Source organism: Heliangelus exortis, chromosome 3, assembly GCF_036169615.1.
Source record: "Heliangelus exortis chromosome 3, bHelExo1.hap1, whole genome shotgun sequence".
NCBI classification, from domain to species: domain Eukaryota; kingdom Metazoa; phylum Chordata; class Aves; order Apodiformes; family Trochilidae; genus Heliangelus; species Heliangelus exortis.
This window is the reverse complement of record NC_092424.1, coordinates 13061710-13087111: the sequence shown is the minus strand read 5'-3', so window position 1 is coordinate 13087111 and position 25402 is coordinate 13061710. Positions and strand designations below refer to the sequence as shown.

The 25402-nt window shown below is 50.3% G+C and overlaps 1 protein-coding gene across 12 annotated transcripts; it reads right to left on the bottom strand.

The window, feature by feature from the left end:
• Positions 1 to 23532, bottom strand: VEGFA (vascular endothelial growth factor A). 12 transcript variants are annotated; one of them, XM_071739278.1, is made up of 9 exons: positions 22468 to 22671; positions 16551 to 16602; positions 11260 to 11456; positions 9411 to 9487; positions 8961 to 8993; positions 8651 to 8797; positions 6132 to 6203; positions 4843 to 4974; positions 1 to 2627 (listed from the first exon to the last, which is right to left on the bottom strand). In XM_071739278.1, the coding sequence occupies exons 1-9, from the start codon at positions 22531 to 22533 to the stop codon at positions 2606 to 2608; spliced, it is 798 nt and encodes a 265-aa protein (XP_071595379.1). In that variant the 5' UTR covers positions 22534 to 22671; the 3' UTR covers positions 1 to 2605. The 12 variants fall into 12 exon arrangements, with proteins under 12 accessions (XP_071595379.1, XP_071595384.1, XP_071595382.1 ...); XM_071739283.1 differs by lacking the exon at positions 8651 to 8797 and having other exon boundaries at positions 22468 to 23532; XM_071739281.1 differs by lacking the exon at positions 4843 to 4974.
• Positions 23533 to 25402: the final 1870 nt, after the last annotated feature.

Sequence of the window (25402 nt, the reverse complement as noted above, 5' to 3'; positions counted from 1 at the left end):
TCAAGGTGAGAATTAAATTCTTTAATAAAAAAAAAAAGTTTGTTTCTCGTCGTCGTCGTTGGTTTTTTAAGATATATCTGTAATTTCTTTGTTTAAAAATAAATATGTACTAAGGTATATCTTGAAAAAATTCACTAGACACAATATGTAGTGTTAATATCTTTTTTCCCCGCAATTATTACAGATAAACAGTAGCACCAATAAATAAAATAACAAATATTAAAAAGGAGAGAGATTCAAGATGTAGAATTTTCTATTTTTCCTGTTTCTTCTTTTTACATATATAAAAAAATCGTAGCGTCTATTTTATCCGAATCACACATATACATAAACATATATATATATATACAAACACATAGCCAAATATATATATAGTATGTAGATGTATATCTAACCCTTGTCTCAATAGGAATGTGTAGGGGTAGATGTTAGAGAAATTAATTAAATAACTGCCCGTAACATGCTACTGACTCTGCCAACAATTGGGGAGAGATGGGACGGGACAACAGGGAGGTTAAATTTATACACAACCAGTACAAATTAAAAAAAAAAAAAAAAAAAAAAAAAAAAAAAAAAAAAAAGAGGTACGGCTTATAAATAGTTGAAATTAAATATTAACAAAGAATACTGAAAAATCCCTACTCTTTAATTAAATTATCTGTTTAATTTCTAATTTAAAAAGGGATATTAAATAAGTATATAAAACACTCTCTCCCCTCCCCCCCATCGGAAGCCTCTGTCTTGCGCACGATGCAGCATGAGTACTGTACATTGCAGATGCAAGCACCCACCCGTGTGTTTTTTCTCCTTCTGAAATCCATCAGTCGGATGGGGAGTTCCTAGTGGTTAGTAGTCACTTGTGAGTCTGTTTTTAGACTGTCTTGTCTTTTTGTAAGCTTTCCGTGTTGTACATTATCAGGCGTTGAAAATTCAATTGCAGATGATGTTTGGCAGCATTCTGACACAGACCGAGTACCTTTTTGATTATTATTATTATTATTATTAATTTTAATCACAGAACTAGATTATATATATCCACATAGATGTACAAACACGCTTTCAGGGGTGTGTGTGTGCGCGCATGTGTAAGGTGGGTTTCACATACACCACAGCGTATATTGCAGATACACACGTAGCCAAGATTCTCAGACACAGCTTAGGGATTCCAGCTGCCCCGGCCCAAGATGTGGAAAAGGGGCCTGATATTTACAGTACGTCATAAGAAAAAAAAACTTGACGTTCTTTAGGGTCATTCACACTGGGCACACAAAATGAAGGCAGCAAAACTTGCTTTCTTTTTCCCCTCCTTCAATCTTGGCATACATATATATTATTTTTTTATATATATATATGTATAAAAATAAATATATATATATAAAAAGGAGATAAAAACACAAACATACATACACACAGACACAAATGCACACATTCACATACACACACACACACCCCTACTGTGTATATACTTTTGATTAATATCCCTTTCCAGAAATGTTCCGTAAGCATCTTGGATGCTCTTGAGTGGCAGCTCTGTGCATGAAGAAAGCAGACAGTGCTGAACAACTGCATGGCTATGCACCGGTCCCCATTCTTGCTTCAGCACACTGTAGGCCTTGTGTCCTTTTGCAGCCACCAAGGGCGGGAAATCTAGACTCCTGTGATACTTCCTTGAATGGAAAGTTAGTGCGCATCAGCTGCCCACCATCCTCAAGAAAAGCCAGCACGTCTCTCTGGCAAAGTTTCTATAGCGAATAAAGTCAACGCAAAATGTACACTGACATCCCGTGTCCCAGCAAGGCAGGCAGGTTATGAGACGAGTAAGGGCAAAGGTTGGGGGAAGAGAGGGGAGGAGGAATCCTTGATCACGCAGACGGCCATTTCCTTGGCCTTTGACCCATCGCACCCTAGGATGACGCTCTTTGGAACTCCCTGCCCATCCTCTCCATCACCTCTCCTCCCTGTCCCAGGCAAGGAGAAGGTGGTTTGTGGTACAGCACACTCTACAGAGAAACAGCGGAGGCCGCACAAGTCAGTAAGAGTTAAGAAGTTTACACCCAGCGCTTCTACTCAAGTCCAGTCTTAGCTTGTTTCTTATGCCCCAAGTAGCCCGCTTGTGTCCACAGCAGTCGAGTATTATCCAGTGAAGACACCAATAACATTAGCAATGTTAAAAAAAATAATCAGTATATATATATATATAAAATATATATATATGTGTGTGTGTGTGGTTAAGATATACATATATGTATATATAGATGTGGTTAAAATATATATACATATATATATATGTATATGCATGTATACACACATATATATGTATGCATGGGAAAACCCATCAAATACACCCCTATAGTCTTCCTGGCTCTGTTATTTAGCAGCATGAAAAGAAAAATAAAATAAAACAGTTCAAAACCCAAAGGTGAATTCTGTGCGGCGGGTGCCTTGGGGAATGTTCCTTCCGGAGTCCATCGTCCGTACTGAAAGTGCTGTGCTCTACCGATCCTTCATTTTTAGGGTTCATTTGGATTAGTGTTTTGTTTTTTTTTCTGTCCAGGCGAGAAATCAGGCTCCAGAAACAGGGCTGTTCCCCCTTCTTTTCCGCTGCTCACCGTCTCGGTTTTTCACATCTGTCAGAGAGGAAAGGGAAGGAAAGAAGAGAGAAGGGGTTAATGTTTGTGATGGGGGTGCAAGTAGGACAGGGAAGGGAAGGAAGGGAGGTGGGTAGTGTATTTAAGAGCACATGGTGTTAAGACATGGCATGGTGTCACTGGTGGGGTGAAGTGATGTGCAGATGGGGCAAAACAGCTGAGAATCTAGATCCATGAATGGGTCAGTGAATGCTAACCCTAGAGGGGTCATGGGGTGATACCAGTACAGGGGCAAATTTAGGAGCAGAATCGGAGGCTTCCTCACAGGTGAGCTGAATGTCTTGTTTACACCCTCTCACACCATGCAGACACAAACACACACAAACACACAAAAGAACAAGGCTAAGCAATGCATGCAGAAAGACACATCTCCTGAGCTCTCCACTTTATCTGTTGTTTGGGTTGGAAGCACTGCACACAACAAGGCCTCGTGCACACAAGAAAGTAAAAGAAGGTGCCTCGCAATCCACTAGCTGACATAAGCATGGGTTAGCACCAAAGAACAGCAGCAGCAGCCTCAAGAAGCAGCAGGAAAAATGACAATTTACCCTCCCCTTTAATGACCAATTTTAATTCTACAAGAAAGAACTGACGAACTTCAGCTTGACCAGCTTTTTATCTAGAAAAAGGTAAGCTATCCATTCCTTTGACTCCTTCCTATCTTTGTGTCCCAGTTATCTCACCACAGAGAAGGTCTAGTAGTAAGAAAAAATAGTAAGACCCTTCTGTCATCATGATTTCTTTGGGGTATTGTTTATTTTTTCTTTCTATTTGAAACTATTTCTCACCCTTCAAACTCCATAGGGTAATTTCCAGTTACTCTCGGGTTTGGTAACAGGGGCAGAGGGAAAAGGCCAAAGTTAGGTCTGGTCTGATGCTTAGGGGTTATGCTCACTGGAAAAAGTTTAACTCCAGAAGTTGCTCCTGCTCTACTCTGACCCCTGTGTTAACTACTTTCCCAATGTAATTACAGCACCTCAGAAAATTCTTTGGTATAGAGCGTTTTCCACCACAATGGCAGTGCCAATGCCTCCCTGGCTTGGGCACAAAGCATTATCACACCTAAAGGAAGCATTTGCTACTTGGAGCAGCCTTTTTCACCTAGCCAACTCCAGGCAGGCAAATGGATGTCTCCCCTTTCAGGATGTAGCCACAGACGACTCTGGATCTCTCTCCCTTTTTCAATCCCATCCAGCCACTCCCACTGCAATACTCCTGACTGAAGGAATCTCCTAGACTTCTGTGAAAGGGGCCCGAGTTCCAAGTCACAGTCAAAGGCTCAATAGTAATCCCATTTCTACATCTCTCTGGACAGCTAGGATGACCTCACACCAGAGGTGCACAAGCAAGAGATGCGAGTCAAGGGACTCCACTGAGTTAACCAAAGCAGTCAGTGAGAACCAGGTATCAGTTTCTCCACGCCTCTGCCACAGACGGTGTGTGACAGGTAGCACTCAGATGACACGTGCACAGCATGGATCTCTGAACAAATGCCAACCACGGTGTTGTTGTGTCTCCCACCAGAAATACAGACCTCTGCCTGCCTTCACCGAGAGACAGACCTAATCCTGAGTCATAGCGCTGAGTGCAGCCCCTCATCCACAACTCTGGCAGAGACATGGATAGGGAATTGTAAGGACAGTACAAGAGGACAGGGTGCTCTTTCTGACTTTTAAGAACAAAGAGTCAGAGGACAACATGGTGACAGGGAGGCTCCTGGCCTGGCTTTCCTCATTCTGCAGACAGCAGTGTCCACAAGCTGTATAAAAAGGGCTTGGAAGACAGGGGTGGTCAAATCCTAGTCAGCTAAGGATTTGTCTTTGTCCAGCTGTATGCTCATGAGTTCCATACAGATAAAGTACAGAGGGCTACAGGCTCTCCCCCTGGCTACCTCAGCAACACAAACTCCATTATCATGTTTTATGGGAAAGGATACCACAGATACAAACACATTGTTTCCGGGAGCCAAACCCGTCCAAGTCCTGACAGCACATCTGAAACACACAGCTGCCCTTTGACACAGGGAAACTGTCCTCATCTCAGTCAGTCCCTCTGGCCTCTGGCCCATGCAGGACAGAGAAAAGAAGCAATCGTATAGCACTGGTGCCAGAATTCAGCAGGAAGCAAGCACCCCCCTCTTTCTCTTTTTCTCTCTCTTTTTGTGTGTTTCTCTTTCATCCTTCAGGACACAAACCTGCAAGTGCGCTCGTTTAACTCAAGCTGCCTCGACTTGCAACGTGAGTCTGTGAATTTGCAGGAACATTTACAGGTCTGGGGATCTTGTACAAACAAGTGCTTTCTCCTCTCTGAGCAAGGCTCACAGTGACTGCAAAAAGGCAAAAGGAAAGATGTCTAAGCTACAGCGCTTCAGCAGAAAGAAAATACACATGCAACACCCTAAACATCAAAGCAATCCCCTTGCCCCCTCCCCACAGCCCCCATGCTGCCCACTGGAACGTTGCGGGCTGATGGATTTTCCAGCAGCACCCCAGCAGCCCCAGGACAGCACCCCCTTGCATTAGCGTAAAGAGAAAGAAACAGGCTCTCTGCACAGTATTCACAAATGCTGCATTGGATCCATCGGCACAGGCCAGAAGGAGAAAGAAGGGAAAAGCAAGGATGGGAAGGTGAGAGGTCCCAGCCAGCTATTGACATATCAATGAAAGGAGTTCTCTGAAGTGGGCTATCCAAGTAGAAAGAGGCCAGCGGCTAGATAAATTAAATACACAAGGTCTCTCCTGCCCTGGAAGGCAGCTGGGCTCCAGCATCACTTGCTTACCCCTGCAGCCAGCACTGCCCTCCTTTCTGTAAGCCCCATCCCAACCTTGCCACCTAGGAGTTTCCTACGGAGGGGGCCATGAATTTACAGTGCAGAATTCTGTGAACAACCATGAGAGAGGCAGAGCAAAGAGGGAGAGACAGGAAGAGAGAAGCCACCAAATTCAGCAGAAAAAAGAGAGAAAAAAAGAAAGAGCCCCCTCTGGTTCCCCAGCACCCTTTTTCCTCCAGCTTCCCACCATCCCACCTCTCCTCTTCACCTGTGACTCCACCAGACACGCTCATACACGCACACACACACACACACACACACGCACGCACACACACACACATGCATGGCAGATGCCAGCCTCCCTGTCACCAGTCGTCACAGCAGTGAGGGCACAAGATGAGTGGGGAAAAGCGAATGGCAAAGCTGCAACCAAAAGGCATGGCAAAAAGGTGCAGGGTGCTCACCCACCCACCCGTGCTCTTGTGCCTTGGGAAAATGGTCACCACTGATGATTAGAGAGCCAAGCAAGCTAAAGCCACCTTCCCTGAGGTGCCCTTAGTGCCAGAGTGGTGCCACCACCAGCAATGCCCCTGCAGGATCTGCAGCCCACCAGTGACTGGGAAGGGAGGGTGAGATTTTGAGTAAGCAGCAAGCAGGCAGTTTGGTTTGGGGACAGGGAGGGAAGAGTCTACAAGCAGAGGACACAAACGTACAAGCTGAGTGGTTTGTACCGGCCTTTCTTGCGCTTTCTCTTTTGACCCTTCCCCTTTCCTCGCTTTGATTTTCTGGAAGAAAAACAAAAAAAACAGAGAAAGAGAGAGAGAGAGAAGGAAAGAAAAGGAGAGAGGGAGAGAAAACGGAAGAAAATGCAAGGAAGGAAAGAAAAATAAAAAAAACCCAGCCATGTGCTTTGCTGGGAGGGAGTAAGCACATGAGGCAGGACTGGAGGGCAAGTCCCAGGGCTGATGCACAGATCTCCACCTTGCACACACATTCACCAGCCCTCGTGCCAGCACTGCAACCACCCTGCCCACAGCCAAGCCAACACCAGTGGACTCATCAGAGACCACCCTCTGCAGGGCTGCTGTCAGCAGAAGTGGATCTGCCAGAACCTCAGAGAGGCAACTGTGCCCTCTCCAGAGAGAGGCAGTGGGAAAGGGACAGGGAGTGAGAGGGAAGAACAGAAAGCTTGGTGAGAGCATCACGCAGCCGCAGTGAGTGCAGACAACTGCTGCAGGTGACAAGCACAGGCGCACGCTGACTGACAAGAGGCAACCTGAGTGGAGGGGCTCTCCGAGGGAAAAGGAAACCTCTCTGACCTGACACATTGCCCAGCATCATGCCTAGGATGGGGGCAGCCAAGCTCCAACAACTCCTGACAGACTGGTGGTAATCCTGCCTTGGGATGGGAGCAAAGGGGCCCCGGCCTCAGCACCCCACAGAAAATGGGAGAGACCTGGTCCACACAGCAGCGCTGCATGAGAGAGGGCTGCTTAGCCCCAAGGCTCTCCTTAACCACCCCACCTCCTGCCTGTGGGGCAGAGGACTCCTGGAGACCTTGCTGGATGTCTGCTAACACCCTCTCTGGCAGCCTCCATCCTGAGAACCAAAGGGGAAAGAGGGAGACCTGGTCTTGTTATGGCACCCAGGATATAACCAACAAGCAGCTTTCAAATCTTCCCTCCTTTCCTCCCCTCGCTCCCTCCCCTCACCTTCCATGTGGACCTCCCAGAGAGATGAGTGGATGGAGCCAAGGCACTGACTCTGCTGAAAAATACACCAGTTGCTTCTGACTCTTGGGCAGGGGCTGGGACAGGAAGGGGCTAGGATGTGCAGGTCTGGACACTAACTATGGATCCCTACAAGACACTGAGAACACAGGGAGGGAGGAGGGAAGGGAGGCTGGAGCCTGCGCTGCTCCTTGAGCCACATTAGCACAGGACCAAGGGAGAAACATGCAAGGAAAAGCACCCAGGCTTGTCAGGCAAGTGAGCCCCAGCACTGTGGCAGTTCAGCAAAGGCTCCCTCCTTCCCTGGTGCAGCCCACTTCAGGAGGGAGCTGTCAAGGGGACACAGGGAGGATAAAAGGGAAAGATCCACAGGTGTTTCTTAGGCCCTGTCCAAGTCGTCTCACTGGAAGGAGTGTCAGCATCAGCTCACTCCCAGCCTCTGCCCTACAAGTCAGGAGTCACAGGGAGGCGGTGAGGGGAAGAAAATCAACCTGAAGGGAGGAGAGGGGCACCAATATAACAGGACTTTCAATTCAGCACAAATCAAAGTACACCAATCTCTCCTACCCCTCCCCTTCCTTCCCAGGGGAGTGCAGAACCAGTAAAGAGCAGGCAAGGTGCTGTTAGAAGAGGCAAGGGAATGCAACACAGTCTGGGCTGGCTGCTTCACCCACACCCCATCCTCACCAGAGTTCACACAGACCCAACTCTCGCACACCTCCAAACCACAGAGCCACGCAGACTGACCGTCCCCGACACGGCCCTGCACAAAGAAAAGTGTTGGCTGCATGCAGCTCAATGCAGCCAAGAGCAGATTTCCAGGGGGAGGAGAAGAGGCTGGAAGGCAGCTAGAAATATATAACTACCAGGACAGGAGTGAAAAAAGTTCTCTCACTCTCCCACTTGCTCTCTCTGTTTCCATTTCAGCCTCATTGCTCAGTATTCACCCCCTTCCTCTCCAGCTCTGCACCTCTTAATGGTTGAGTCACTATCCCAACCATGAGCAGTACACATGACCTTCTTGCCCAGAGAGGCCACACTTTCTTTTTGATGTTGCTCCACATTTTGTGATCGTCCCCGCAAATACTGCAGGATGAGAGCTTATTTCTCTACTTTCCACAACCTTTTTATTTTGGGGAGGAAGGAAATGGAAGGTTGTGACTTAACCTCCCTCAAGTCACCAGAGAAAATCCATCAGATTAAAAAAACCTCCATGAAAGCCTTCATCAAGACCCAGCTAGGATATCCAGCTCCCTTTACACCCTCCTGGGCCCCCACTCAAACAAAACCAGCATGACATCCCGCATGGCATCAGTCCTGCCTCCACCAGGCCTCTACTGCCACCTCTCCCTGTAGCCAGCAGACTTCCTACCCAAGCTGCTGTGAAAGAAGCCAGCAAGTACTCACTCAAGCAGCAAGAAAAAATTAATAATAAAGAAAGACAGCGATCTGCAGTAACCAGAAACACCCCAGGAAGAGGGAAGGGAGAACGGAGGCTGCACCTTGAATCCATTCTGGTAGGACACATACGGCGGGACTTCCCTGACTCAGGACAAAGCATTAGGAATGGCTGCCATGGCCATGGGTCATGCAAGCTCCAGGTCTGGGGTATGAAGGAAGGACCGTCAGATCTGGGTTTCTGTGCCCACCTGGAAGGGATTCAGAGTGTCGCCCCATGCACTACCATATGCCATTTCCAAGAACACCTTCTCAAAGTGAGTTTCTCCAACCAAAGAAAAGGGCAAGGGGCAGGGGGGAGAGAAAACACCAACCAACCACTAAAAGACAAAGGAGGAAAGGTTTGTCACTTACTTTTCTTGTTTGTTTTTGACATCTTTCTTTGGTCTGTGGAGGAAGAGAGAACAAAGGCTTCATTAGAAGGGAGCTTACCATTTAAATTTCCAGTATTATCCCCAGTTCCCAACAAGTCCAGGGAAGCACAGGTACAGCTGGCACTGCAGGATACCCATGTCACAGGCTAAGTGGTACTTCTCAAAGTATTTATTCTCCTGTTGCACCTCGCTGGCAGCCAGTGCCAAAAGACCCCAGGCTGCATGCTAGCATGGTCCACCTGTGATATATCTAGAGATGGAGAAGCCTTGCCAGCAAAGGACTTCTTTACCCAGCCTCAGCTATCCCAGTGCAAACCAGCTGGGGAGACTGCAGAAGCCTCTTGACAACAGCTCCAACCCAATCGCAATAAAAAAGGAAAGGCTCAGAATAAGTTCATTGCAAGAGGAACCAGTGCTGCTTCATTCTCACCTGCAGTCACATTTACTGTGCTGTAAGAAGCTCATGTGCGCTATGTGCTGACTCTGATGGGGTTTAATTCTCATGATCTGGAATGAAAGAAACAGAGAGGGTCACTGCCCATTCACTATTTATACTCACAACTCCAAATCAGCCCACTGCATGGCAAAGCATTTGCACCCCAGGTGCTCCTGGGAACAGCATGGCAGAGTTTGAGCTGGCTTTGAGGCCCCATTCTCCCAGTCAGGGAAAGCCTTTGATCACAAGCAAGCAGCAACACCAGATTGGTGCCAAAGCTCTGTTTGCTCATGCATGCAAGGTGCCAGCACTGGTGGACCGCCTCAGAGACAGCCATGGGAGAGGGAGTAAAAACACAGCAAGGTTTTCAATGAGTTGTCCCTGCTTGATGCTAAGGAGACAATAAGGAGCATCTGGCCAGCTCTCACATAGAAGCATGCTTCAGTTTAATGCAAAGACCCAAAGCAAAAAATCCGTATCTGACTCCTTTTCCCTAAGCCATCATTCCTTATCATTCCTTCACAGCTAACATCTCACCCTCTCAGTGACTCGACCCATAAAGTCAGTCTGGTGATCTGTGCTTAAAACAGCCCTGCAGAGCCAGATATTGCCCATCCCCAAGCCCCAGGTGCCTCCAGGGAAGTTATGTTAGAAGCTACGCATGTATTGTCACAGTCTCTCAACCCACAACGTGGCTGGACCACCAGCTCTAGTACTTTCACCAGAGATCTGCTGAAGTACCTCTGACCCTTCACAAGCATGCCAGCATACCAGCCAAAAACTGTAATTCAGCAAGGAATGGTAGGAAGAAAACCATCCCTAGCTACACCATGCTAGTATGCTCTGGCCTAGGCTGCAGCATGCAAGTGGAAAAGCATCATGGGGAGACATGGAAGGGAACAGACAGGTTGCCAGAGTTCAAATACAGTCCAGATGACAAGTAAAAAGAGATTGCTGGTTAATCACTTAACCCTCCAAGTCTCCCATCCATGTCAAAAAGTGATGGCAACATTTACTGTGACTGCTCAAGAGGCTGAGGGACAAAAGTAGGTGAGGGAGCTTTGGGGTAAGGGTTTTGGGCACAACCCGGGACTCAGGCTGGCAGACAAGCACAGCGACAAAGCTCACTAAAGCCGAGTTTGCATCTTCCCCATGTGCCCAGCCTTTGCTATCAGAGCCATCTCTGTCTCTTCCAAGGAATCAATTCAAGAGCCTCCAAACAAAGGAGGAGGATGCCCAGAGGCAGAAAGGCTTTTCCACTTGACACTGAAGCCCCATGTTCCTTAGAACCCCTTTCCACCCCTGCTGTGCCAATGTAGCTAATGACCCAAATCCCCTGCTCTGTTGGTAAAGGCTGGCCTCATATGCCCTCCTGGAGAGAGTATCGAGAGGATTTCCCCTTTTGCACTATGCAGCTGCCTTCAGAGCAACAGCTGTATGGACCAAACACAGAGTTAAGGTGGAGCAAGGGCCAAGGAGTATGTCTCCTTGGGGGCCTCAGAGATAACAGCATCAGAAATGCATCATTGCATTTTCTAGGCATGAAGCGCTCCTCTGCATGCTCCTAACTACTGTAGTACTGCACTAGTGAGGTCAGAGACAGAAACCAGATCCTCCTGTTAGCCTTGAATACAAATAAACAACTCATCTTTTAACCCTGCATGGTGTTAACACTGGGTACAAAAATCAGGAGAGAGATGAGCTCTCCTGATCCAATAGTCTCCAGTTCCCTGGGGTAGCCAGCCCTCCCTCTGAATTAGCGGGGAGCTAGGGCTTGGGGTGGCTGTGATGGATGAGTTGCCTCCTGCACCCAAGCATGCCAGCTTGCAAGCTGGGCCCTCACCTCCATCGTGACGTTGTACACATCCACAGGGACACATTCTAGGCCCTCATCGCCGCAGCAACCCGCACATCTCATCAGAGGCACACAGGATGGCTTGAATATGTACTCCACCTCATCAGGATACTCCTGAAAAATGTCCACCAGGGTCTCAATTGTCCTGCAGAAGCTGCGCTCGTAGACTTCCAGGAATTTGATAACTAAAAGGAGGAATGGAGGGAACAAGTTAATGCAAATTTAGCTCAAAGACTTCTAGTGCTTCACCCCTCAAAACAAGCCAGACAGTTGCAACACATCTACCCTATGCTCTTCACTAACAGTCTTGCAGGCCCAAACCCTTTGTCTCTGTCCTATATACACACACACACACAAATCAACTAGGGAGGAGAAAGAGACAGTCTCTTCCTACCGCTGCTTCAGGGCAGAGACAAGATAGACAAGAGAGCCTCACTTTTTCCCTCCCTGGAACCACGATGTGTTCAACAGGTGTCTCCTCCCCAGATCACTTCCCCTCTGTCCCTCCTACTCTCAGATTAAGGCACTTGACCAGTTTGCCTTTTTACCCACTTTCAAAACAGCCAGTGGATGTCCCAGGGAGTTTTAGAAGGCAAGTGGATAAGCCAGAAGCATCCTTCCTACAGACCTTGGCACAGACACACTTCCAAGAACAACCAGAGAGTTCTGAACCATGCATCCGTGTGTCTTCACTCTTCCTGTCAGCAACCTCTTTTGCCCAGGCAAAAGAACATCCACCTCAACTGGCCACCTCAGAACCATGACAGCACCTGCTACAAGTCACATCCTCTGTACCTCCACATGAACCACTTTCACAGACCGAGGAATCAAGCCACCCACTGAAAGAGTCAAAGCAAGCCCACAGCACCTCCAGGATTACATCGACCATATACCTGGCTACTGAACCACAATGAGGCCGTGTGGGAGGGGTAACAGGGTGGATCTGCCATCATCCCCTGCCTTCCCTCCGAATGGGGCAAACACTAACTGCCTGTGATCTGCACTGATTTCACAAGCATTTCTCAATGTTTCCCAGTTGCTTGCCAAAGCTTTATTTTGCTGCTTGGTCAAGGGTTGAAGGGATTTAAAGAGATGAGAGATAGGATAGACACACAAAACCCAGCTGCTAGTACAATTCTGCAAATGGTGAGTACCTGGAGCCCTCCAGGCCACCTAGGTCTACCAGCATGCAGGCAAAGGAGGATGTCTCAAGTGGAGCAGAGGATAGTACACACAGAGACAGTACCTGCCCCATGCTGTTATGCACTATAATGATCCACCTGTACAGTATGCGGAGTCCTCCAGCACCAAGGTTGATAACTCTTAATGATAAGGGCAAACTGCTTGCATCATGGAAAAACATGGTCTCCAGTAAGCATTTCTAAAGTGCCCTGAACTTGTGACAAGCTGGCATAAAGGTTACTTTGCCACAAAAATGCAAAAGCTGCAGGGCTTGAAGCTCACAGCCCGCAGTTAATTGTTGAAAGTTAATTCTAGGTCATGCAGAGCAGACAGTGCCATAGTGCTGAGAATGGGTACAAGGGGGGAGGAGCTTCCAGCCAGGGAGTCTGAAGTGTCAGAGAGCTCGAGCAGCGATTAAAAGAGAAAGTGGCTTGAGAAAGGGAAATGTAGCCCGGCAGCCATGGACTGCTTGTTGGTATTCCTCATCTAGAAGACAGCATGTTTCTGTTCCTTGCCCCTTCCCTTCCTCTTCCTTCCTTCCCTGCTTTATGCCTCCTGTTCTACTATCTTCTCTGTGGCTACCTCCCGCTTCCCGTTCCCCTTCAGAGTGACCTTAGTCACCACCTAAGTTCCAACAAGTTGAACAATTTAATACGTGGGAAATTCTGCAGGCACAATGACAGACTGAACTGCACTGTTGATTATTCACACTGTGCCAGCAGAAAGGATCTGGGAACTCTGGCAGTAAAGGCACAGTTCTGGAGAAAAGTGCTTACAAACCTACGTCAACAGGAGGGAGGGCACAAGGGAGAGAAGAAAGGAGGGAGAGAAAGCAGCAGTTACCTGTGCAGATCAAATAAAAGCTGTACACTGCAGCAGTCCGGGGCATAAGAAGGCAGAAACCGAAACAGAGGAGAAAACTGAAGTGAAACTTATTCACATCTGCCACACTTTCTAACACAAGCAGCTGGACTACACCAGAGAATCTGGACTACAGATTGGCCACAGAACAACACATTCAAATGCTTTTGCAGAGGGTTTACTTTTACAGCTGAAACTTCTGACTATGTTTGAGATCTGGGAGACCTGACAGGACCAAATCCTTCCCATAAAGAATTTGGAAGTTTCTGCCTTTGCTTCAACATGGGATGGTTTTCCAAAAACTGAATCAGCCTCTGAAAAGGGAACGGGGAATCTTTCTTCAGCTGCCAGTCAGAACATCCTGCCATCAAGGCGTGTTGCCTTAATTTGACAGGACACAGAGCATTCCCATATACACCATGCAATGCTTCATGGTTCATCTGCACAGTTAGCACCCAAACCAGAGCACATGACTGAGGTACAGTCATCCTCACAGCTAAGCCCTGCCCCTGCTACAATACCTACACCTACTGACATGTACCAGGAGTCATATTCCACACTTTGCTGGGCTGATTCAGTTTGTGCTTCCTTTCCATTGGTTGTGTCAGGGACGGAAGAAGGTCTGTCTTTCATGGGGAAACATAGGAAGGTCACTGAAGGACTAACCACTTGACCTGCTCCCTTCCTGTAATTTGGGCTTCAGCCCACGTTAAAATTTAATCCTACATCTAACCCACACCCCTACCCTGCAAAACACCTCCAGATTTGAGTCAGAGGTTCTTCTTTGTGAATGGAGGGATAAGTAAGCTTAAAACCCAGTCAGGGCCCACATTAACTCTTCAAGGCAGACCGAACCACTGCAGGCAGGATTAAGTCCAAATTTGGAGCAGTCAAGTGGGAACATGCTAGACAAGAAAAGGAACAAGCCTGTGATCATTTTGCCTCCCTCCCCATCAATGGCTTAGCAGCAATACAGACACACTGTTCTTTTAAAAATAAAAGTACAGCCGTAAGTGCTGGTGGTTTCCTTTATTTATACCAGAAAACCTTTTCTCATGGAACAAAGAGTGCTTGTTTGACTTCTCTACAACTTTCAGTGCCACAAAACATGTGGAAAGCTCTCTTGAGCACAAAAGGGTAGGGGCTGAAGCTAAAACTATGGTCTCCAACCAGAGTTAAGTCCATCTCAGATAAAAACCTGGCCCAACTCAGCATCTCAGGGCAAGCACAAAATGGCCAAAGACACAAAATCACCTTTCATCCCAGCCCTAAAGCCCTCAGGAGCTCAGGTGGAAAGAACAACAGGGTGTCCTTGTGGAACAGAGACACAGCATCATCTATCTCCTCATCACAGAGGTGAAACCAAGGTATTGAGAGAGGACCTTCAAGGTCACATAGTAGAACAGAAGTAGAGCCAAAAAAGTAATGCCAAGAGTCCCAGTTTCTAGCTCACAGATATATGTGCACCACAGAATCAGAAATAGCACCAAAGCAGTAGCACCGAAGTCCCACTGCTCACACTGCCAGACCAGCTTCTCATACAATCCCATTAGCCTCCTTGTGACAGGGAATTAAATTCTGTTCAACTCTTCCCCTCCCTGGGAATGTAGTTAGCCACAAAAAGCATAATAGATGAGGACACTACTTCTCTACAAGAGCAGGGAAGGACCAGTAATGAAAATAAGCCTCACAGCAGGCTCCATCTTGATCCTTCTGGAGTCACTGAACCTTCTTCTGTTGACTCCAGCAGGAGCAAGGGTCAAGCGTCACAAGCAACAGCCTGCCAGGAAATCAGAAGTTTTGCCCATGCAAAATGGACACCTATACCAAACACAGCCTGCTACAAACTTCTGGCAATGGACATGCAGCCTGTCAAACCAATAAAGTTATAGAAATTGAAATCAAGTATGACCAAAAAAAAAGCCAATCTAGGCCCACACCGCTAGAGCCCTCTGCTGACCTCCAGCTGGAATAACGCTGGAGGTCACAACCCATGGGGACCCTGCAAAAATTTCACCAGACCCTGCCATGCAGCTAGTGGTCTGCACTGCTATGAAGGTACAGGGAAAACACGGATGGTCAGGATGGACTTAAAAGTGCTGATGATCAACCTCAGCCTGAAGACTCTAAAGTCCACAGCCCTTCTACCCCACTTCCGAACTGAGGACTGCAGACAGAAAGCCTCCGGCAACACACAGGGCTTCACCAGACAGGGCACTTCCAGGAGGTGTCTCTGGCTAACCTGCGGGCTTGACTGCTCTTGTGCTCTAGGTTTACCTGTACAAACCAACGAGGCAGAGAACATTGCCACAGCCTGGCCTTCGGGCAGCTGGTACACCAGAAAATTACAACTGCTGCAGAGGCACCAGCTCATTTCCTCACCGGGCTCCATCCGCAATGGAGCGCCAGCAGTGAATTAAATGGAACCTATAGGATCACAGTGCTCTCCCCTGATCCTGCTAAGCCTGTTATCTCAGACAGCAATTTAGGGTGCATTTTTTGAGACTGGCTTTGTACAGCACTTAGAAGTATCTTGACTGGGGGGGTTCCCAGGACCATCGAGAGGCACGCCGACATAAAATCATCCTGGGGTGCCCTTTTTGCATTCTCTTGCCTTCTCTCCCCCGGAGAGCTGCCACCCAGCCGTATGGGCAGAGTCGGGGCGCTGCTTTGGCCTTTGTTCAGGGATCAGCCCTGGCCACCCAGCCGGGCAGCGCCAGGACCGCCGGGGAAGAGGCTGTCGGTAAAGATGACAAATCCCTTCCTAGGGCACTGTGGCGAATCCCCAGCAAACTGTTCGTCGCTACTCAGCTCTTTGTGAGCGCGCGCGTGAGTGTATATATATATTTATATACGCATAAAAAAAATGAGTGTGTGTATGTGCCCGAGCGCACGCACGCAGTTTTCCTCAGAGCTGTGGGAAGCGAGCGCCGGGCTGGGCCGGCCCTGCTGCCTACACCGGCCCCGCCGTCGCCCTGGGACCCGGCCCAGCGGCCGACCCGGCCCCACGGCCCTGCCCCGCGGCCGCCCCGGGCCCGCAGGGGGAGTGCGGGGGGCGGCGCCGCCGCCGCGAAAGGGTTAATGGCGGCGGCGCCTCCCGCCCGCAGCCCCCCGCTCCCGCCGCCGCCGCTCCCCGGGAGGTGGCGGTGTTGGCCGCTGGCGGGTCCCGGGGCTCGGGCCTCCTTCCCCTGAGCCCCTGGCCGCCCCCACCCGCCGGGAAGCCGCCCAGCGCTTACCTTCATTGGGTTTCCGCTCCCCATCCCCCAGGGCAGGAGCAGCCTTCGACAACTGCAAAGACAACAGAAAATCAGTCACAACACGGAGCCGTTACGCGGTCCCGGGGCGCGGGAGGGCTCCCCTGGCGGGAGGGGGCACCCCCTGGCAGAGGCCGTTCCCCCCCAGCCGGCCTGGCAGGCACCGAGGGTCCTTTTGTTCCCCTCCTCCCCTTCCCCCGTTCCCAGAGGAGCAGAGAAGGGCACGGGCGGAGCGGGTGGGACGACCAGGGCTGAGGGGAGGGAGGCGGCCGGGCCTTCAGCGCGGCAGGCCCGGGAGAGGCCCCAAGGGGAGAAAGGGGTCCCTCGAGGAGCGCTTTCCGCTGAAAAAAACTACGGTCAAAACCCAGAGAGCAAACCTAGGCCCAGGAGAGAAAAATCACCGTTTCCCCCTATAACGGTGAATTCGGCCGGGTAGGGAAACAGGGAAGGCAGAGGAGGAAGAAGGGTGGCCAAGCACAAAAGGGCATCGCTCTCCTCTCAATGTCACCGATGTCTGTCATGGAGTGGTAGTGACCACTCCTGCTGGGTGTCAGGGCGATTAACTGTTACAGCACCACCTCACCGACTAAGGCCACCAAACCACCTGGGCTTTCCTCCTTTCCTCTAGCACTGTCCACCCTCACCTAATGGGGGGCCCTGTCCCCAGCGCCTGCTCGGCTCAGTGGCAGCACGGCTCCCATCTCTGTGTTCCCGCTGCTTCCCCCCCGGACAAAAACCAAAAAAGCCCCAAGGTCTGTATTCACTCCTGCTGCCTTTTTTGGGACATGGGGCATTTCCACACCACTGATTCATGCAGGAGTGGCAACAGGTAACCCACCCCCAGATCAGGATGGAGAAGTGTTACACTGCTTTACTAAGGAAGTCTTTTTAATTCCAGATGAAACAAAAACTCCACTCTTCCTGCTCTGCGTGAGTGTTTTAGGTCTGACCTAACTTTCCAGACAAGTCAGGTTTCCCCCTGCTGTTCTGTTTTGAAACAAAACTGAAAAATGTTCGGCTTTCTTCACTTCTCCCAGGTATGTTGCCACCTGTGTGACACCATCTGCCCCAGAACCTGCTCCTTTTCAAGTGGAGGCCCGAAAACAACCTGGCAATACATACACACTGTTTCATCAGCAATATGCTGCATTTAGGCTTAGGAAAAGGCCCTCTGATCTAATAGCCAGAGACAGGACCAAACTGAACAGGCAAAGTCCATCACAAGCTCACTACAGGACACCTGTGGTCTTCTAGGCACAGGGAAGCAACACTATCTGAGCAATCCAAAATATCAGTTTTTAAAAGCAGAGAGCAGGAGAGGCAGCAGAGCTCTAGAAGCCACTCTCCCAGCCACTCCTTTGTGTCTCTGCACAGTTCCCTTTGTCTAATGTCCCCTTGACTGAACTTTTTGCTTCTCATTTCCATCAAAGTCTTTCTATATCTCAGCATAACTCATCAGCCCAGACCTGAGCCACCCCATGCCTGGATCTATTTCTTCTCTGGGAGGAGAGGGCGGCCTGTCCAATCCCAATGCTCTGACAACAGTTTAAAAAGCAGGTTCCTAGAAACAGTTTCATTCCTGAAGTGTGAAGGTCACTGCAACAGCACAAACAAAATGGAGGCAGTGGAGGTTGCAGTGGCCTTCCAAAGCCAGTCAGCACCTGACAATCTATGGGTCAAAAGAAAATCGTATCAAAGGCAGAAAAGCCTCAATCTGTGTAGTAGCACAGGAAGAGGATCACAAGTCAGTTTATCCAAGTCACAACACCCCCAAGACCTTTCACAGAGAGCTTTATGGTTCACACTCAGAATGCCCATGACGGACTGTGCAGAAATTAGTGCATAAGCATCTTGAGAGGCGTTCTGCTCGTTCTTTATGCGAAGCTGCCCAGCAAGCTGCCAAGCCTACCACCTCCCCACATGCAAACACAACTGGTACACAGGTGATGAGAAGCAGAAGCAAGCCACACACTTTCACTGATCAACCACTGATCTGGCCATCACCTTGCCCTGCCCCAACGTACTGGAGCATGAGCCAGAACACTCTCCCAGTGCTCACCTAGACCTGGGTTGCAAACCCAGCCCGAGGATGAAAAACCAGATAGGTACAAAGCCTGCAGAAAGCTTCTGCGCATTTCCAGAGGAGCTTTCTTCAGAAGTATTGAAAGGTTTCCCGTAACTACCAGTAATATGCCCTCTGCTCACAATATCAAGAAACTTTTCTGCCCTCCCAGCAGTGCCTTTCACCTGTGGCTAGTTCACTCAAACAAACAGCAGGCAAGCCAGGCACTTTTGCCTCACTTAAAACCAGACTGCTATATATTAGACAGGGCAAAGGGAACCAAAAGCCTTCCAAAGAACAAGCAGGCCCAGCATGCCCTTTGGTGGGAGCCTGAAGGTCACACTCTCCTTTGCTGGCTTTTGGCATTACCCAACAGCTCTGTAACACAGTTTTCTTCCAATAGATTTTCAACATTTCACAGAGGTGTGGAAGCAACCACTGAGCTCAAGATGCCATGAATGGGGCTGACCAAGGGGAAGCTTCTTTCTGTGCCCTTTACAGGGCACAGAAAAAACATGTCCTGCATTTGGGATATTAGGGAGTAAAGCCCTCCCTAACAACTAAACTCACTTTGTATCATCTGTGTGCACCTTCCCTGTCCCCTTCTCCCTCAGACCCTGTCCAAAGCCAATTATTCTCTGAAGGGAGAGAAAAGGTTAATCAAGTCATTCCTTACCAACCATCACCCCCCTCACCACCACCACCAGCACTCTTTCTCTCCCTTCCCCTCCCCCTAATCTGTGCAGCCTCATTAAAAGAGCTTTGTAACTGTTTAGGACTGGAACAAACAATCCATCCACTTTGAGAGGGACTCTGGGACAGGAGTTAAGGCACTTTTCGTCTTAGGCGCTAGAAATTCTTCTCAGCGGTTTCTACTTAAGGGGAGTGGGGGAGGACAGGACTCACTGCACTCCTTCTCCATTGTACATGCAGAGAGAGGTCAGTAATCCCACAAGCTGCCAGCACAGCCAAGGCACCTCTGACACAAAGCAGGATGGACAGAAGATTTTGGGTTGCACAGGAATCATCAAGTTCCTCTGAGATGTCAGCACGGGTTTCCCTCTCCCTTCCTCCCAAATAAGCACTTCTCCTCCCAGCCTGCCCTGGGAGCATGGGCCTAGACTGGCTTTTGGGAAGGTGACCTGCTGCATCCCAGCTGCCTATGGGCTGGGGAAGCAGCTTCTGGTGGCTCCCCATCGTGGCCTGGTGCAGAGGCACACCAAAGGCAGGGAGCCTGGTGGGTGTGCAATCATTAGCAGTCTAGTCACAGGCTCTCTCTCCCTCCCTCAGTGTCTGATTGCTGCCTGTTCCCTATGGCAATACAGCTGGTGTGTATCTAGGTCCTTCCACAGCTCAGGGCAGGAAAGGAAGAGTTCCCAAATCCTCACTGGGGGTGACCTGCCACTGAGACTCTCAAACAAAGGAAGATGGGGAATGACTCGTTCTGCCCAGTTCTCTAGGAAAGAGTAGACTGGAAGGGAACAACAATACAGGTCTTCTCCCCAGTAGGCCATGAGGGCTGTGCATCACAGCTTGGCAGGAGCAAACAGCTGGGAGGGTGGCAATGCAAAAACACCTTTTCCTCTCTCTCCTGCATGGAAAGGCTATTGCCACCAGTGTAGGCAGCCACCTGTGGCATGATGACCATGGTATGATCTCCCACAGTCCCAGCCCTGCTGCTGGAGCAAGTGTAACAACACCCTCACTACGGGGGGCATCCCCCTGCCACCTTCACTGTGATTCCCGTGTTCCTCCTCCTTTGCGTTCGGAAAAGCCTGACAGGCGCTGGTCCCCCAACTCAGCCTCTGTCAGGGCTTTTATTTAATTCTCCCCAACATGCCTGGCTAGCTAGATAGGTTTTATTCAGCACAACAGTCAGATTAACAGTACAGATAAATATTATCATCAAAGCACAAAACCCTAGTCCCGGCGTGAAGAGTCATGCCTTCTGCCATGCCCACAGTCATCGTCAAGCTGCCTACGTGAGATCTGCTGGCATTTCTAACGTTCCCATCACTGTGGTGCCCAGACGATCAACAGACAAATAAGGACAGAACCGGAGGGCAGATCTCACCATCGATCTCCCTGAGCACTTATATGGACCGCATCACCCGGCTATCTGGACATCTTGCAATCTCTCATGCATCTTTCCCCACATTTCGCCCCAATTCCATTGCCAGACCGCGTGTCCTCCCTACATTTTTTCCCACTGTTATCCTTTTCCTTTTCACTGGCACCATCCTTCTGCCTAGGAGAAAAGGCACTACGAGGCTTCTACATAACTCCTGAGGACAGACAGACCCGGACTATACCTGATCCGCCGTTTCCTCCTCTGGAGAAAAGGAAGGGGAGGGGAAAAGGAGTAAGGGGAGGGTTAAAGGGTATTATCACTAGACACTAATACAGAGCTGTCTAACCTATAGCTGGGGAACAGATTCTACTGTACATGTTTACTGAGGAGATAGAGGCAAAGAAACACACGTTTTAGGTGATGGTGGAAAAACTCTTGGTGAAAAGAAAGAATTGTCCCAGAAGCCAAATCTGGCAGGCTGCAGAGCTGCTCTGTGCTACACTCACATGAGAGCTGCACCTCGATTCCCATCAAGCACAGCCTAATGTGTGGCTGTCACTGGAGAAAGTATAAATATAACAGGCTAGAAACAAAGCGTGCAGTGCCTGCATGACTTCAGTTACAGCTGAAATGGCTCCTAATTGGGGAGTTACCTTCCAGCATCGATGCTGAACAAACAATGTGAATAACTGATTAGTTTGCAAGTGACGTTTATTTTCATGACTGTGAGAGATGATCTGGCCCGTATTCTCTCCAAACGAGGAGAAATGGCAGGAGAGAACTAACCTGCTATAGCCTTTAAAACATAATCCATGCTTGTCTAGCAAACCACCACTTTCACGTGGGCACTCTGTCTAAACCCCTTAATATCTCTTGGCAACACAGCCCTCTTGACTCTTCAGAAAACAGATTTATATGATGAATTTGCACAGAAAGCTGCCTCTCTTTTCTCTCTCTCTCTCTCGAAAAAAAAAAAAAAAAAAAAAAAAAGAAACAAGAAAAAGGAGAAAGAGTTGGTTTCTAAATCCTTAGAAATGACAGTAAGGCAAAAGTAACTGAGGAGGAAGAGAAGAGAAAAAAGCACGGTTTTGTAATCTCGGTGCAGAAGATATGGGGGGTTTTTTAATCAATCTGGAAGAAACTCAGGATCCATTTTGTCCTCTTTGATCTCTATTTGTTTTTCCAGCTAGGTATTTTGAACTCCACTCGGCGGCACGAACCCGAGCCGGGACCCAAGGCAAATACCGCCGAAACACCCTTTTGCAATGTCAGGAGACCCGAGGACGGGAGGCGAGGCTGATGCAAGAAGCCAGCGCGCTGCCTCCCTGCCTTGCGCCGCGCCGGGCCCCGGCTTAGGGCCCGGCCCCGCCGGTACTCCTTGGGGACCCCGCCGGGACCCCCCAGCGGCGGCGGCCCCACGGCAGGGCCGTGCAACGCGCGTACATGTCCGCGGACACTCCGCACAAGTGCTGCCGGCTGCTCCGGGGGCCCGCCAAGCGCCGGGCAGCGCTTTCACCCCGCGCTGCAGCACTGCACGCCCGCACACACACGTGTGTGCGCTGCGGGCACCCACCCGCACCCGCTGCCAGCAGCTCGGCAGCACCGAACCGGGCAGGTGGGAGGTGAGGGGGGGAAGAAGGTAAAAAAAAAAAAAAAAAAAAAAAAAAAGAAAAGAAAAGGGGGGGAGGAAAAAAGTCTCTTTTACCGCCCCACTCTCCGTACGCGGGGCACAAAGCCCCCGTCCCGCCGCCGTCCCCGTCGCTTACCTCCGCGCTCTGCAGATAGAGCAGCGCCGCCAGCCCCCAGTGGATCCAAGTGAGCAGAAAGTTCATGGTTGCCGGCGCACGTCGCGGAGCGGGGCTCGCCGCTCCCCGCCTCGTCGCCGCCCCGCCGCCGCAGCCGCCCCTCCGCGCTCTTGCCCGCGCTTCCTCCGTGCCCACCGCCGCCTCCTCGGGTACTGCCGACCGACGGCTTCCAGGAGCTCCGGGGAAAGTGAGGTTCCTCTTCAGGGTCTCCGGTTTCACCCCTCCATAAGGCCGGCTCCCCGCCAGCCCCGGCTGTTGCTGCTGCTGCTTTCGGTGGTCGCTCCTCCGGGCCGAGCGCAGGCTTCCCGGCCGCCCCGCCGCCGCCCGGCCCCCGCCGCCGGACAGTCCGAGCTCCACAGCGGCGCCCGTCCGTCCGCCGCCGCTTCTCCCCGCGCCGGGGCAGGAAGGCACCCGCGCCGCGCTCGCTCGGTTTCGCGCACTCACGCCAAAGTTTGGGCGGAAAGTTTCAATGCATCTCTTTTACTGATCCCCCTCTTCGCGGCGGCTGCCTCCGGCGGCTTCCCGGGGTCTCCTCCCCGGGGGTAAAGAGCTGATCCTGCCGCCGCTCGGCCCGACCCCTCTCCGCAAGTCGGGGTGGTGGTGGCGGAGAGGACGAACAGAGCGTTCCTCCTCTCTCTGCCTGTCTGCCCACCGCTTAAAAAAAAAAAAAAAATCAGAATAGTAATATAAAAAAAAAAATCCAAACTGGCTAGAGAGGGAGGGAACTGGGGCGGGGGGAGGCTCTGCAGGGGGGAAAAAAATCCCAGCGGATCAAAGTATAGGTGGGGAAAAATAAATTAAACGAGAGGATAAAGCAAGGCGGCAAGCCAACAGCAGGTCCCGGTGCCCGGGAAAGGCTGCTCCCGCGGCGCTCTGTCCCCCGCCGGCGCGGCGTGCGCTCCTGGACCCCGGCGCGGCGGCAGCCCGCTCCGCGTTCTCCAGCGGTGGCTCCGCACTGCGCCCGCTCCCCGCGCAGCGCCCGCCCCACAGCCCGCTCGCCGGCGCTCTTCAACTGCTCAGCGCGGCCGCGGGGAGAGACGCTCCGGCAAAGTCCCACCCTCCTCAGCGATTCTCCTCCCTCCTCCCCTCCCATCCCTTTCGGCGCTGGGCGAAAAGGCCAGGGAGGTAAAGGGGTGCGCGCCCCCTTCGTCCCCCTCTCCGCGCCCCCCTCCCGGGGCCGCAGCCCCTCGCCGCTCACACATTTCACCCCCGACTTCCCTGCCCTGCCTTCCCCCTGGCCGCCCCACGGGCCGCGCTTCCTCCACCCTTCCTGCCTTGCCGATGGATACACGTTCGGGTCAAAATTCACCTTACCCGTGGGAATTGCTCCAAAGTCCAGCAGAGCCATTTGGGGGGAAGGGGCAGCAGGGGACAAATTGTGATCACGGTCATCAGCCGTCCCACCCAAGGCCTTTGCTTTTCAGATACAGGGATTTCTTAGCACTTACGTGCTAAAGGGTGGAGGGGAAGGTCGAGGGGGTCGTCGTCAGTTGTGTTTTATTTTTCTTTATCCAGTGCCAACCGCTCTGGGCTCAGGGGCCCTGCCTGCACTGGCTGAGCCATACCCCAGGGTTCAGGAGGGTGCTGTAGTGAAGGGGTGAAGATTTTGCCAGCCAAAGCCCACCCTGCTGGGAAGGTATTTGAAGGGCAAAAAGGCAGCTTTGTCTCACTGGGGTTACCACAGGCATTCCCCAACTGAGCTTCTCCGCTCCTGTCACAGGCAAAATATCTTCATATGGGATATATAGTAACAACATGCCTGCCTCAACATATACAGATCTCTTTCCCACAGATGTCCTCCAGGGACCTTGGTTGTCAGATGGGGTAGGAAGTCCAGGCTGGCAGATTCCATGGGCTGGAGGGAAGGGGAAAAAGGCACTGAAGAAAGAAAAGGCCATATTATCACTCGAAAGCAGGTATTCGAGTGCTGCCATAGACTCCCACTGATAGAAGCAAAGCATTGGCTCTACAGAGGCACCTGCTGGCTGAGGGAAACACACGAAACAACAACAAAAAAAATCTTTTCTTTGGTAGATCTCGGAACTGTTCTTCTCTTTGTTTATTTTTTTAAAGATTTTGTGTTACCCCTTGGTGCAGTGTGTGGGAATGTCACCCAGGTCACACTGATCCCGCAGAAGGCTGTGATATGAGAGACAGATCTGTCTGAGCAAGGAGTGACTCCACCTCCCGTTCAGCCTCTCTGCTACCCCGGCTGCAGGGTCGCACCCCACACCTCTGGTGCCCACGGCCTTCCTTCTGGGTGAGGGGAAAAATCCAGCCGAGCCAAATGCCTGGAGGAAATATAATCCCTTTCCCCTGAGGGATCACGTTTCTACAGAGGAGTAGTGGGTGTTGTTCAAACATTGCAAAAGAATCCCTTTTTCTTAGCTCTCTCCCTTTTTTTTTTTTTTTTTTTTTTTTTTTTTTGGGTTTTGGTGGTTTTTTTTTTTACTAATTGTTGCAGAGGGTTTCTGAGGAAACAAATATCCATCCAAAACAACTGGAATTTCCCGTATTCAGAATGCAATTGCCAAAAATGTCTTCCAAGAGATAGGGAGACTTCAAGCCCCGCCTGGGAAAAAAAGGGGATATTTCACTAACTGAAGGTGAAGCCAAATTAAAGTTCCCAGAGGCAGGAACCACTTCTGTCTGTCACAATTCACTGTGAGCTGCTCCCTCATCATGCCAGGCCTCTGCCCTTCAGATCAGCAGCAGCTGATCTTCAGATCTGATAGCTCACTCGGTACTTTTTTTCTCTTTATTTGGTAGAAGGTCCTTCTACCAAAGGTGAACATTTTATGAATGAAGGTAGCTTTACTGCAAATAACTTGCAATTTTAGCACTCCTCTGGATGGAGGAAATCCCTCTGGCTGCTGCACTAATGAAAGTTTCTCAC

Bases quoted from the DNA above. Each gene is read 5' to 3' on its own strand.
- VEGFA (XM_071739280.1), bottom strand. From the start codon at position 22,533: ATGAACTTTCTGCTCACTTGGATCCACTGGGGGCTGGCGGCGCTGCTC. The intron at 16,603-22,467 runs GTAAGCGACGGG...TTGTCTTTGCAG, and splicing joins TCTATCTGCAGAGCGCGGAG to TTGTCGAAGGCTGCTCCTGC. The intron at 9,488-11,259 runs GTGAGGGCCCAG...CTTTCATTCCAG, and splicing joins TGTACAACGTCACGATGGAG to ATCATGAGAATTAAACCCCA.